The sequence below is a fragment of the Squalius cephalus genome (assembly GCF_949319135.1).
Source record: "Squalius cephalus genome assembly, chromosome: 16".
Taxonomy (NCBI): Eukaryota; Metazoa; Chordata; class Actinopteri; order Cypriniformes; family Leuciscidae; genus Squalius; species Squalius cephalus.
In genome coordinates this window covers 18910354-18924322 of record NC_137137.1, presented here as the reverse complement: position 1 = coordinate 18924322, position 13969 = coordinate 18910354, and the positions used below count along the sequence as shown (strand labels likewise).

The following is a 13969-nucleotide window of genomic DNA, read 5'->3' as shown; positions in this document are numbered from 1 at the left end:
TATGAATCATACAGTTGTGAATAAGAAATAAATCATGCGGTTGTTGTGAATAAGAAAGTAAAACAACACTGTGCCAGTATCAGGCATACGGCAGTCTGTGTGTGGTCTTGTCTCCCTGCCCGTTTTGCATCACAAACATAGGAAAGAGAGAATGAGTGATTGTTTTTTTGCTTTTCTGGGGTTTGTTTCAGTTCGAGGCGGTGGAAAAGTAGACTCAGAAGACCAATTGAGACCTGCATTATTACAAATGAGCACGTAAATGAGAGCCCTCCACGGGGATGCCCTGAGTGTCTTTGTGTGTGTGTGGATACACCGTTTTCTACAGTTAATGAATCTGTGTTGCAGAAGCTGCAGACCTGAAGCAGGAGGAACGCTTGCAGGAGCTGGAGAGCTGCTCTGGTGTGGGAAGCACTTCAGATGACACCGAGGTCAGGGAGGTCAGCTCCCGACCCAGCACCCCGGGACTCAGCGTCGTTTCAGGTACACATTCACAGAAGCTCAAAGGCCCCGATATACTCACGGTGAACTTCTTTTTCGTTCTTCGCTTAGGGGTAAAAAGAAGTTTGAAATACCTTTGCAGCGACATACTTTTAGCGAACATCCCGAAGCTGTCCATGCTGCTGAGAGCGACGTTTAGATGGATATGTTAATATGTGCTGCATGCTTTCCTCTCAATAACAAAATAAACAGCAGATCATAGCGACGTGAATCTGTTTGCATGCGGATATTTAATTCGGCTCTCCAGTAGTCACATTGTGTTTATTTATTTAGCACTTTATACAATAGATTGCTTTAAAGCAAGCAGCTTAACATTATTAAGCATGAAAATTCACTTAGAATTACAACTTAAATTTCTACTATAAAGCAACCTTTCAGTGTGTTTGTTTTTACTTGTCTCACTTTGACGGTCTGAACAGAAGAACCTATTACCCATTACATAAATGCCACAGACAAATGGTACTTTGAAGGTGTTTACCAGCTGTAGCAAACTTTTTCCGGAAAGTTCTCTTTGGCAAGCTGTTTCGAACAACCAAAACAAACTTTGTTTTAGCCTGATTTTGTTCAAAATGAGGTCATATCAGAGCCTCAATTGTCTAAATGTGTTCAAATGAACGTTCACAGTCAGTCCGGAATCACATATTTGAGTAAGCATGAGCTTGCAGCATTCAGCAATCTGAAGGTTTGAACATCCCGCTTACATGTCACATTTAAATTTTATTCCCTGGCTCGCAGAGTTCTTTATTCAGTGGCTCTTCTGCCGTGACATTGTGATGAAGACGAAGAGCCAGGTAACACAACGGCAAACTCCCGACCGACTCCTTGTGGGGAGTTTTCCCTGAGGACTTCTGCAGATGGATTGCCTTTCCCTTTCTCTTTCGTTCATTCTTGCCGTTTCCATCTCTCGTTCACCTACTCTGACCTCCCTGGGGATTCTCCTGCCCTCTTTGTGTGCTCAAGGGAGCATTGGCGTGGTTTCCCCGCTTCCATGAGGAGCTTGAAATGAGATTGGCTGTTCAACTTGGCCACCACTCCATCACCTATACGCTAGACTTTTGCTTACTATCTGAACTATTTTGTATATTTGAGAGATATATACACAGTCAAACTCTAGGCTTGTTTTGCTAAGGCAGCAGAAAATATATATATACTTTTTCATCATTATTTTGTTCTTTGTATAAGAGGAATGTCATGCCAAAGTTTCCTCTTTGACAAACCAAACTACTTCACAGCTCTGAAGGTAATATGTTTGCTTCTGTGATTTATAGTTTGAGGTTTTGCTGATTTGTTACATATTGTTTGTGCAGGCATCAGTGCCACGTCAGAGGACATCCCCAATAAGATTGAAGACCTACGCTCAGAGTGCAGCTCAGATTTTGGAGGCAAAGACTCCGTGACCAGTCCAGATGGAGAAGACTCTGCTCATGGTACAAACACACACTCAAGTTACTGATTGGGCACATACACACTGTGCTTTGTACAGAATTTAAGATCAGTGCATCCGTATTTTCCCAGTGAATGTCAACTTATGTTGCATACCAGTTTGTTATCTGTGGTAAAGGCACATAAGTGCCCATGAAAACAGATGGCAAAGAGCATAATGCTGACATATCAGATGTTTAAAGAAAATAAGAGCCAGAGGAACATAGATACATAATAACTTGGTGTATCTTTAAGTTTAAATTCATATTTGTATGTTTTGTGAGAGATCAAGTATATCAAACTTTTTTTTTTTATCTTCAGATATAAAATATGTTTTTCTTTACTATTAAATCTCATCCTGCACAGCTGTTGAATTTGTTTCTTGGGATGCCTGGTGTGGGACTATCCTTTGTCACTCATTTACTTCTTCCTCTATCCACTCCTCCATTCTTCCACCTCTCTAGGAGCTCACAGTCTATCCTGTGCACCCTCTCATGCAGATTCACTGCTGGCCATGTTCGATCCCCTCTCCTCTGGAGAAGGTAATGTCACTTCCCAGCATGCACTGCTGTTGAATGCAGTACTTACACATGTAAGATCTAGAAAGGAGTGCCATTAATGTGCCTAATGACAAGAGCCCACTAAACAGCATGTGTGCTGTGAAATAGAGGAAGCGCTTGCCAGATTTCTACCCTATTACGGCCCTTTCTGGTAGAATAAGGGGTTATATTATATTGGTGTTTAAGGGCTAAATTTGATTTGTTTCTGTCCAAGCCCACAAATCCACAATGGAAAGTTGCATAAATGTGTTGGAGAGACATTGTGAGAATCTGTGTGTGGGGGGCAAGGTGAGGGGATGACAGGTTGCTAGACCTCACTGCAGGCGTTTTGGCTCAGCAGCCCGTCCCCACTGAGCTAGTGGCACAGGGCTGGCATTGGAAGGCACACAGCAGAGATGCTGTACCCTTGGAACAGGTGGCCTACTTTCACCTGAGGTCTGTCTGACTCTGACAGCTTTTTCAAGCTTTCTAACACACACACACACACACACACACACACACACACACACACACACACACACACACACACACACACACACACACACACACTCATGCTGATGGTATGCATTTAACCTTTTTTTATGAATGCCAGTTGAACAGAAGTCATGTCACGACCCTTGCATCTAGTTTTGTTTGTCAAGAACTGGCAGTTAAGTCACAAATACCACAGCGCAAAAAGTTTTTCTCACTGGTATCGAATTTAGCCATTGACATTATTTAAATCCAAAAGCAAGGACCCTCTGATTTTGGATCAAATGTCTTTGCAGGTTCGACCACTGGGACCATTGTACGGCCAAAGGTGCACTATCCCAGGCCCCCTCACCCTCCCCCTGACCCGCCCATTCCAGAGGCCAGCATAATGAGCCACCAGGAGCCTCGCCCGCCGCTCTTTGCCCCCCACCTGGCACAGGGTGACCTGGAGCATCCCAAGCAGAGGCACTCTTACCCTGAAAGGCTGGTGAGAAGCCGCAGCACAGATGTGGTGTCTGCTGGCCGCAGACCCAACAGCGATCCCGGACTGAACCGCAGGACCATGATGGAGGAGAGAGACGCGGCTGGGGCTTTCTCCACAGGACCCACCTCTTCTCCCAGCAAGGATTCCCTCAAAGGAGAGGTGAACAAGATGAATTTATGCATTATTTATGCAATTTATGAATTAATGCATCCTTGCTGAATACTTTCTTAGTATTCATTTCTTTAAAAAAATATGACCCCAAACTTTTAAATGGTAGTTTACAGTATATACAAATTCAGATTTTTCAAACTATTTTTTTTTAAATTAAGTTGAGTGAACTTGAATTTGACTGAACTATCTGCATTATTTTATTATTTTTTTTACTTTATGTATTTGTTTGTGTGTGTGTGTATGTATGTATATATATATATATATATATATATATATATATATATATATATATATATATATATATATATATATATATATATATATATATATATGTATATATGTATATATATATATATAACATTTAATATAATATAATTTGGAATATATATTTCCATATATATATTTTGTATAAATATTTTCTTCCACCATCTTCCTCTATGTAACAATTTTCATTTCTGGACAACTTCTGGTCGAACTCATCATTTTCTTTTTCTTCAGGGTTTGAGTTACTTGAGATCAAGTAATTGACAGAATTTAAATGTTTGAGTGAACAACTACTTTAAATAACTGTTTTTGTATGCATTCAGTCTGAGGAGAGAAAGGACAGTGATGATGAGAAGTCTGATAGGAACAGACCCTGGTGGAAGAAGCGCTTTGTTCCTGCCATTCCTAAAGGTGAGGAGCCCAACTCTCATTTCCCTTCATTTTTTGGAATAAGTACATGCCTACTTTTATCCTGTGGATCAATGGCTAGAAAATTTAATTGAAATAGAAATTGCTGGCATAGAAAAAAAAAGTATTATGTTTGAGTGGGGAAAAAGTGATGATAATATCTGCTTTTATTATTGGCCTAATTGGATTTATGGCGATAATTTTGAAAACGCTAGTATTTGCTGATACTGACATTGTCACCGCTGTAATGTGCATCCCTACAACTACTACGACTTCTTTAAACATGGAAAACACTTTATCCAAGTTATTGCAGTTCTGTATGTGATCAGTATTTCTAATTGGAGAATAATTTCTCTTTGTGATTATTGGCTGTTCCTTTCTTACAGATATTTGACAGTTAAACTCTAAATAGTTTTTTTTGTGGAATTGCCTGTACACTACCATTCAAAAAGGTTTTTTTTTTTTTTTAATAAAAGAAATGTCTTGTGGTCACCAAGGCTGGATTTATTTGATCAAAAATACAGTAAAAACAGTAATATTGTGAAATATCATTACAATTTAAAATATTTGTTTTCTATCTGTTTGCTTATTATCTATCTATCTATCTATCTATCTATCTATCTATCTATCTATCTATCTATCTATCTAAAAACAATTCTTTGATTTAATTGCAAAGTTAAAAAGAACAGCATTTATTTAAAAATAGAAATCTTTATGAATTTCTTTACTGTCACTTTTGATCAATTTAATGCATGTTTACTAAAAAAAAATACTGACCCCAAACTTTTGAACAGTCAAACTCCCAAATGCAGCTCGAATCGATCTAACTGACGCTCATTAGCAATTAGCATTTAGCATGGCTTGGGTGACGAGTTTGTGTTTGTGACCCCCAACCCTGTCTGTTGCTGTCTGTGTTCCTCACACAGTGCTCTATTGGACTGCAGAGGGTGAACTCCCAGGTAACCCACTCTTCAAGCTCTCTCCCACTCAATCTAGTGCTGTACACCAGCGGCCCGAATTTGTACTAGATCCCGTAGACTCCTCCTTGCCACTCTGTGACATGACACAATCGAGCTTCATCTTTTCATTCATGCAGCCATTTTGGTTTAACATGGTTTATTTAGCAGTGGTTGACCTCTATAAAAGGACATTTGCTGAAATTTGCTCTTGAAAAATATGTGTAATTTACTGTAGGCACCAAAACTACCAGTACTTTGGTTACAAGTCAAAACTAAAATAAAAAATTATTATTAAAGTATTCCACTTTTTAACCGAAAAAGATTGTTTTAATAGCATATTGATTTTTGCTCTTGGTATCAAGATTAATGATTTTACCATTTTTGGTAACTACTGAATTTTTGCTATTGTAACCTCTTTTTTTTTTTTTTTTGCACACAGTCTAAATTCACATGAGCATACACATGACATTCTGCAGCACAGAGCTCCATATCTGTGTGTTTGCATCTGTAGTGACATGCTTCCTGTTTTAGTTCCCCATTACTAAAATTTTGGTTGTGGCTTATCTGTGGAGCAAAAGCATTCTAAGCATGTTTATCCATTTGCCACAATGGACTGGAGAGAGTCCGTGTCTTGAGGTTAGCTTTCTCATAGGAACACAACTGCAGCGTTCTGCTGTTTTGTGAGAATAACGGCTTCTGCTCATCTGTGCAGTGCCGATCGCGGGGCTCCGAAAGCGGGACAAGCCAGAAAAAGACGAGCAAGGAGCAGAGAGGGTCCCACAAGGTCTGCACACATTTAACTTCATCATACACTCTCTGCCACCATTGTCCACATTGATCACGTGTGTGCATTTTTGTGCATCTCAGATGAGCATTCAATGCTCAGACAGAACTCTAAGACCCAGTCAGCGGAGGCAATAATGGACAAGTACATCAGGTACATGGAGAAACGACCCACCCACAGTGATGGAGCAGGTTCTGGAAACTATATTGGACAAGGTTTGCCAAATAACAATATTCATGCTTTATACACGAACACACACAAGGGTATACACTCTCTTTCTTCAGTGTTGAGAAGTAAATAACTTGAGGAGTAAAAGTAGTGATGCTTCTAACGTAAAACATTTTTTGCAGTCTGATTGCAGTTCAGTTGTTTTAAAGAAACCGTATCCTGTCCAATAACAAACTACTTTTTCCAGCAAACACATTCCTACATTGTCCTCTCATTTGTAGCATTGTCCAGTTAATTTAAACCTGCCATAAAATAGCCCATAAAGCTGCCGTCAATAAACTTAAATACAACTACAAGAAGAATTCATCAGTGAGTAGTTAATCTGTTATGTTTTTGTAGCAAATTATTTTATGTAAAATGGAAAAATGAGATATTTTCTTGTTTTATCAGTTATATTTTAGTTTATTGCTGTCACCCTTTTGTCTGTAATAGCTTAATGTAGTCAGCCACCTTTTATTTTAAGGTCTCCTACATTTAATTACTGAGTAATATTATTTGACGACATGTACTTACTATAGGGTTAGGTTTAGGGTTAGCATGTAATTAAGCATAATTTACTGTTATAAGCACATGTAACATATGTAACAAGGAAACTGTAAATTAAATGTTATCACTGGGGAAACTATTTATATTATCCTCAAATTAAAGTAGTTAAAGACATAGCACTATTTATTATGCTTTCTACTCGCATCTGTTAGGCAGAATTGATCACTGATACAATTTGTTGTCTGCTGTTTTGTAACTGTTTTGCTCTGTGTGTTACAGAGTCTTGTAGAGAAGGAGACAGTGAGCATGATTCTCCTAAAGATGAAGTACTGCAGAACATCTCTGCAGATGACCTTCCAGACTCTGCCAGTCAGACAGCACCACCTCAGGACAAGACGTTCTCCTTTAGGTCACTCATACAAACTCTCAGTAAAATCAGTACATTTTGAAAGTCTAAATCACATTTAGAAACCAAAATGGCAATGAACATTTAACACAATCAGACTGTTAACCTGCCATGTCTGTTTCATCTCTGCAGTGATATTAAGAAAAAGCTTCGCATGGCGCTGTGCTCTGCAGATTCGGTTGTATTTCCCATCATTCCACCTGCAACAACACGTAACGGCCTCCCGGACCATGCAGATCCCGAAGGTTCCTATTATCCATATTATCTTAAAATAAAAATAATAATAATTTTTATAGCCATTATATTGAATTATCATGTACTACTACTACTACTACTACTACTACTACTAATTACTATTATTATTATTATTATTATCATCATTATGGTAGTAGTCAGTCCTATTTAAAACAAACCTTCTTTTGAAATAAAGTTTTTGTAACTCTCTGCTCATGGGGTGAAAGTAGCTGTTACACAGGTTCTGAGGTTCAAAACGCTGTGCATTTATGTCTGGCCCCTGTCTCCTCTCTCTCCTCAGACAACGAGATCGTGTGCTTTCTGAAGGTGCAGCTGGCGGAGGCCATTAACCTGCAGGATAAGAACCAGATGGCTCAGATCCAGGAGACTACGCGCTGCGTCAGCCACCTCGACCCCCGCACCTGCAGAAAACTGCTCACTGCCATGGCAGAGGACTACAGGTACACACATTATTCTCTCTCTCTATCTCTCTATCTCTTAATGTCTCACTAACTTTCTCTTTTACTCACTTCTCTCAAACACAGCTATGAATCACAATTTAATAAAAGATTGTGCTGACATATTTTTGGGCATGGCTCCATAATGAGCGCTGTGATGGTTTTGTGCTGTAGGAAGCGGGCTCCATACATCGCCTATCTGACGCGGTGCCGGCAGGGCCTGCAGACGTCTCAGGCTCATCTGGAGCGACTCCTGCAGAGAGTGTTGAGAGATAAAGAAGTGGCCAACCGCTATTTTACCACTGTCTGTGTCCGACTGCTCCTGGAACACATGGAGTCTAAGATGCTTGACTTCATCAAAGGTCTTTATGAATCTCTGTGTATATGAGAACTCACTTTTTGTGTTGATTGCCAAATCCTGAAAAATCCAGTGCTTTATTTTAAGTCATTCACAGAGCAAAGGTGGATATTTGACTCAATAGAGCTGAGGTCTCAAACTTTAATTATCTCTCCATTGGGGCCAGTTCAGTGGTTACAAAAATACATGTGTTTTTTTACAGCTACTAATTTTATAAATTAATTTATACATGGTTGGCCCTTTTCAGAGTATAGTGACTCATATTACACTACTATCTAGCGTACTACTCTGCTGTTTAGCGGATTAATGATGTCTGAGATTTTTAAACTGTAATATTGTGAAATCTATTTAAATACATTTTAAAATGTAATGTATTCCTGTGATGGCAAAGCTGAATTCTCAGCATCATTACTCCAGTCTTCAATGTCACATGATCCTTCAGAAATCATTCTAATATGCCGATTTGCTGTTCAAGATATATTTATTATTATTATCAATGTTGAAAACAGTTGTGCTGCTTAATATTTTTGTGTAAACCATGCTACATTTTTTCAGGATTCTTTGATAAATATAGTTTTATTTGTAATAGAAATGTTTTATAACATTATAAATGTCTCTTTTGATCAAATGAATTCTTGCTAAATAAAAGTATTAATTTCTTTAAAATAATCTTATTGACCCACCTTTTGAATGGTAGTGTGAAAGGACTAAATACAATACAATAATACAATAATTTTTGGTAATTAAAATAGTATAATTTCATATAGACAGGCAAAATAAATTAGCTGCAGTAGCTGCAGCTGGTCGAAAATCAACAATATTGTCGTAATGCAACACAAATGTACATTTAATTAAACTATTAGCATTTGAGTGGTTGTATGAAATGATAGATGAGACCTCTGTTTTTGAGTCTGACTCTCTCCGTTGTTCCACAGCATTTCAGGGCTGCACAGCATCTGATGATAAGACAGCAGCCGTGGAGGATTTCCTGCGTTACCTGTATGGAGCCATGGCCCATGATGCCATCTGGCAGTATGCCAGTGAGGAGCAGCTCCAGGACGCCCAGATGGCCATCGAACGCAGCGTCATGAACCGCATCTTCAAACTGGCATTCTACCCCAATCAGGATGGGGACATCCACAGAGACGAGTGAGGAAACTCAAATATTTACTATGCGATCAAAATTTTCCTTATTCCTTTCCATGTTGATTCATACATCGTGTCTGAAATAGATGTGATGCATCAAACAATCTCCTCTATACTAATACTCATGTTTGACATTTTGTCAATCACATTGTTGAAATTTTCTCTGGATAGCCTTGCACAATGAAATATCATTGGTCCAAAATCCTGTTCATGCCTGAATATTAAACTATAACAAAATCACTGTCAGTTGAAACATTTACTTTGCACAAGAAAACTTATGCTCAACTCAGTTTAGGACACCATTTTAAATGTCTTTTAATGGGATGTCTCCTTTATTCAAGGCTTTTCCACGAGCACATTCAGCGTCTGTCTAAAGTGGTGACGGCCAATCACAAAGCCCTGCAGATCCCAGAGGTAACCGTTTGCTCTGTCTCAGAATATATGATATTGCTCTATGAGTCAAAATATATCTAGAAATAAAGATAGAAAACTGCAATCTGATGTGTGTGAATCTGTGCAGGTGTATCTGAAGGAGGCACCGTGGCCCTCAGCACAGGCTGAGATCAGGACCATCAATGCCTATAAGACCCCACGAGATAAGGTGCAGTGTATCCTGCGCATGTGCTCCACCATTATGAACCTGCTCAGCCTGGCCAATGAGGACGCTGTACCCGGGGCGGACGACTTCGTCCCCGTGCTCGTCTTTGTCCTGATTAAGGTGAGTTAAGAGACAAAACCATAGAGTGATATAATGCTGCTAATTGCAATAAGTGTGCTGTATATTTTGTAACATTTCTGATAGTTGGCACTAAGGCCCAAAAGCTTTGTTGTCTTCTATGTAATAAAATGTCCTTTGCTATATAAAAGTATATGACTTCATTAAACTGCTTTTAAGGTGTAATGGAAATTGGCACATCCTTTCAAATACAAGCAACTCAGTTGTAAATTCATAACAGCAGGGTTCATTCCTTCGTCCTTTAAAAACATTTTGTTTTTGCCTCCTAGAGACCAGACTCACATAGTCTCTGACTGTTATAAAATACTGTAATTCCCTTTAGTTATATATGTTGTATAAAATTAGCTGATTGTGCAAATTATGGTTGTGCAAATTATATAATTATTCTTTTAATTCTATATACATTTTAAATAAATCAGTCGTTTCAAATGCTTCATAGTTATTTTGAGATTTGCTAAAAATGGTTTAACTGTGTTAATATAATATTTTCTTATTATTATTATTTATGGTTTTAAAGATAAACATTTTAAGAGCATTAAATGATGGCAAAAGTAAAAATCGGGGGAAATGAGCATGCACAAATAAATATCCATTATCAAATGATAAAAATAATCTCAATATTAACCATTAACCGATATGGTATTGATATATGTTGCATCCCTGCTACAAATAACATTTTACATAACATTTTTTAATTCTTTGTGAGGTTCATTTTAGATAGACCATTCAAAAGTTGGTTAGTTTTTTTTGTCTTTTTTTAAAGAAGTCAGTTACGCTCAATAAAGATGCATTTATTTGATCAAAAATACTTTAGAAACAGTAATATCATGAAATATTACATTTTAAAATAACAGTTTCATATTTAAATACATTTTTTAATTCAATTTTATTTCTGTGATGGCAAAGCTGTATTTTCAGCATCATTACTCCAGTCTTTTGTGTCACATGATCCTTCAGAAATCATTCTTAATATTTTCTACTCAAGAAACATTCCTTATTATTATCAATGTTGAAAACCGTTGTGCTAATTGTGCTTGTATTTTTTTGATGGATAGAAAGTTCAAAAGAACAGCATTTATTTAAAATATCTTTTTGTAACACTTGTCTTTACTGCCATTTTTGATCAATTTAATGCACTCTTGCTGAATAAAAGTTAATAAAAAAAATAAAACAATCTGCCCCTAAACTTTTGAACACTAGTCTGCTTCAAGGTTAAAACCTCTCAAGTCTTTAGAAGCAAACGTAATGTACTGATTCTTATGCTAGAGTTATTTTGTTTGCTTGCTGGTGTCTAGGTTTTGTTATTGTGTGAGTTTTTCTCCTTCTCTCCACCCCATACCTGTTTGTGTTTGCGATGCACACGCCTACACCAGATTTTCTAAACTTGTAAGTGTGCTTGAATGTGTAAGGATGCACAATGTGGGTGGTCAGATGTTATCTCGTACGTTAATTCCCCCCTCTCGCTCGTTCTCTCCCTCCCTCCAGGCAAACCCACCCTGCCTTCTGTCCACCATTCAGTACATCAATAATTTCTACGCCAGCAGGCTGAGCGGGGAGGAGTGCTATTGGTGGATGCAGTTCACTGCCGCCGTGGAATTCATTAAAACCATCGACGATCGCAAGTGAAGCAGAACAGCCACCTGTATGGGCAGACTGTAGGAAGGAGAGAGAGAGAGAGAGGACAGCGCGGACGACTACTCTCCCCTTCATCACAGCGAGGCATCGCCTCAGTCTGTATAGCTGTACATAGACACAAAAACAAGTTTAAAAGCGATCAAAAATTAGACATGATCATGACAGGTTTTACTACGGTGGGGTATTAAACGAATGAAAACAAATAATGCGGCCGGTGGCGACATTGCCGCGCTCTACTGATCTCGCTTATAACCCACGTCTTTTTTCTGTAGTATTGGGGAGGTGTTGGGGCTTAGAATCAAATTTTATAATAAACAGATTTAGCAAGTAATTAGCTGTTAAAACATACCTATCAAATGAAAAAGGGACCAGGAACTACCGGCAACGATTATGTATCGGGACGCTTTAGAGGGGAATCCATGATTCTGTCCTTCTCGTATAAACCGTGCAATCTCACCCCATTCATAGCTAACAGTCACACGCCGAGTCATATCATAACGCATCACTATAGATGCTGCCAGTGTATCAATGTTACAGTTTATCAAATTAATCATGCCATTATCTTACTAGGGCAGCTTGTTCTATGAATGTAAGCAGGTGTTGTCATTATTGTACATTCATTCTTTACTACGTTTCCCAGACAATTTGGACAAAAGGGCCCACATATTTATATAAAATAAAATGTATTTATTACTTAACTCCTGTATTTAATGTTTTATTATATTTACTGACTTGTTCCATGAATTAGCTGTTGGACAGATGCACACGGTTCGGTTGAGGAAACAAGTTTAAGAAAAATTAAGACTCACTGAGAGCAGCTAAAATAGGGTGTCTTCACATTAGCGGTTAGAGTTGTAAATTAGTGCCTTGCAGATATTTGCAGTAACACGTGTTCTTTTCGTTTCTTGCATCTTCCTGGAAGTGAGGAAGTCGGATCTGTCCAAGTCAAGCCTGGCTAAGCGTCAGTATGCTATAACCAACCTACAGTAAAAAGTACAACATGCCATATAGAAACACCCCACAATTGGACGTTCAGTATGTGGATTGTTATTTGTGTTGAATAGTTGGAAAACTGACTGTTAGGTCTTACCAAATGGTCTTAGACAATAGTTACTGCTGAAAATATTTTTATTCAGTTTGATATTGACCTTTACTTGTGTTTAAAGTCCATGTATTGTTTTCAAAGTTCTTACTTTTCTAGGGTTAAAATCATTGTTATTTTTATAATGCAGTTCCCAAGTAAAACTTTGAGTTAGGAGGACTATTTTTCTGTACTTTGAGGTACACTTTTAGAAAAGAAAACAGCAGACAATGTACCTTAAGGGGAAAAAGAGCTTGTTATTGGGGCGGTATCCTCAAAGGGACAGCTTTGTACCTTATTTACCCCTAAAAAGTTCATCGTAGTTCCTTAAGGGCACATATGACTACTCTAAGTTACTAATATGCACCTTCTAGGGATATATAAGGTACAAACTGGCCCTCTTATGGGAGCTGCCCCATTGACAAGCTGTTTTAACCTAAAGGTAAATTTTTTTTTTTTTTTCTGCCAGTGTATTGAGTTTAGATAGAACAAAGAACATTTTAACACTGTGGCATCATCAAAGCTTGAGGACTAGTATATTGATGTTGCTGAGGAGAATATATCTGCGATTCAGGCTACCTCGTGTCATAATCCCATAAACAGCAAGCACACGTTCTTCATAACTGTTTTTGCTGTTGACATCGGCACAATACATTATTTAAACAGGAATGTAGAATATCATACTCATGTTATTGCTAAATTTATCTTTATCACATCAGAACTTCCCAATAACATTTGCACTTGCGTAGAACTAGGGCAAAATAACTGTACCTAACATTTTGTGTGGTTGTCTTGAGTTTCCCCCCTTTCAAATCTGTTTGTTATTGTTGCTCCTAAAGATGTGTGAATATCTGATAACATACTCTGGGTGTTGATTTTGGTCCTAAATATAGTAGATGCACTTAGAACAATTAGTTCTACCTCCAACTGTGTACATAAAGGGATAAATAAAATTGTTGTAATGCATTCTTTTCCTCTAGCTTTTGTTGCCTTTAGAGCCCTGTATATACTTGTTTTCCTTCTGATTTGAATGGCGCATGAACGCGATATCGTCGTGTATCTCTCTCTTGCACAAACTGTAATACGAAGAGCATCAGCTACAAGACTTAATTTGCAGTGCACTTTGGAACAACACTGATATTCTGTATAACATTTATATTCTATATAATAGATAATATAA

At 38.0% G+C, this 13969-nt stretch overlaps 1 protein-coding gene across 11 annotated transcripts in view; it reads left to right on the top strand.

Annotated features, from left to right (window-relative positions):
- The window catches only part of gapvd1 (GTPase activating protein and VPS9 domains 1), a 41544-nt gene extending 27790 nt beyond the window's left edge, over positions 1-13754 (top strand). For 5 of the 11 annotated variants that reach the window (XM_079897522.1, XM_079897521.1, XM_079897517.1 and 2 more), the window contains 16 exons: positions 346-480; positions 1806-1925; positions 2385-2462; positions 3248-3594; positions 4194-4281; positions 5205-5237; positions 5950-6021; positions 6105-6236; positions 7015-7144; positions 7274-7386; positions 7677-7836; positions 8008-8195; positions 9127-9340; positions 9679-9751; positions 9858-10055; positions 11559-13754. In XM_079897522.1, the coding sequence (XP_079753648.1) occupies positions 346-480; positions 1806-1925; positions 2385-2462; positions 3248-3594; positions 4194-4281; positions 5205-5237; positions 5950-6021; positions 6105-6236; positions 7015-7144; positions 7274-7386; positions 7677-7836; positions 8008-8195; positions 9127-9340; positions 9679-9751; positions 9858-10055; positions 11559-11699 (2222 nt within the window). In that variant the 3' untranslated portion in view covers positions 11700-13754. The remainder of the gene's footprint in view (positions 1-345; positions 481-1805; positions 1926-2384; positions 2463-3247; positions 3595-4193; positions 4282-5204; positions 5238-5949; positions 6022-6104; positions 6237-7014; positions 7145-7273; positions 7387-7676; positions 7837-8007; positions 8196-9126; positions 9341-9678; positions 9752-9857; positions 10056-11558) is intronic. The other 6 variants (XM_079897514.1, XM_079897519.1, XM_079897518.1 and 3 more) reach the window with 3 other exon arrangements.
- Positions 13755-13969: the final 215 nt, after the last annotated feature.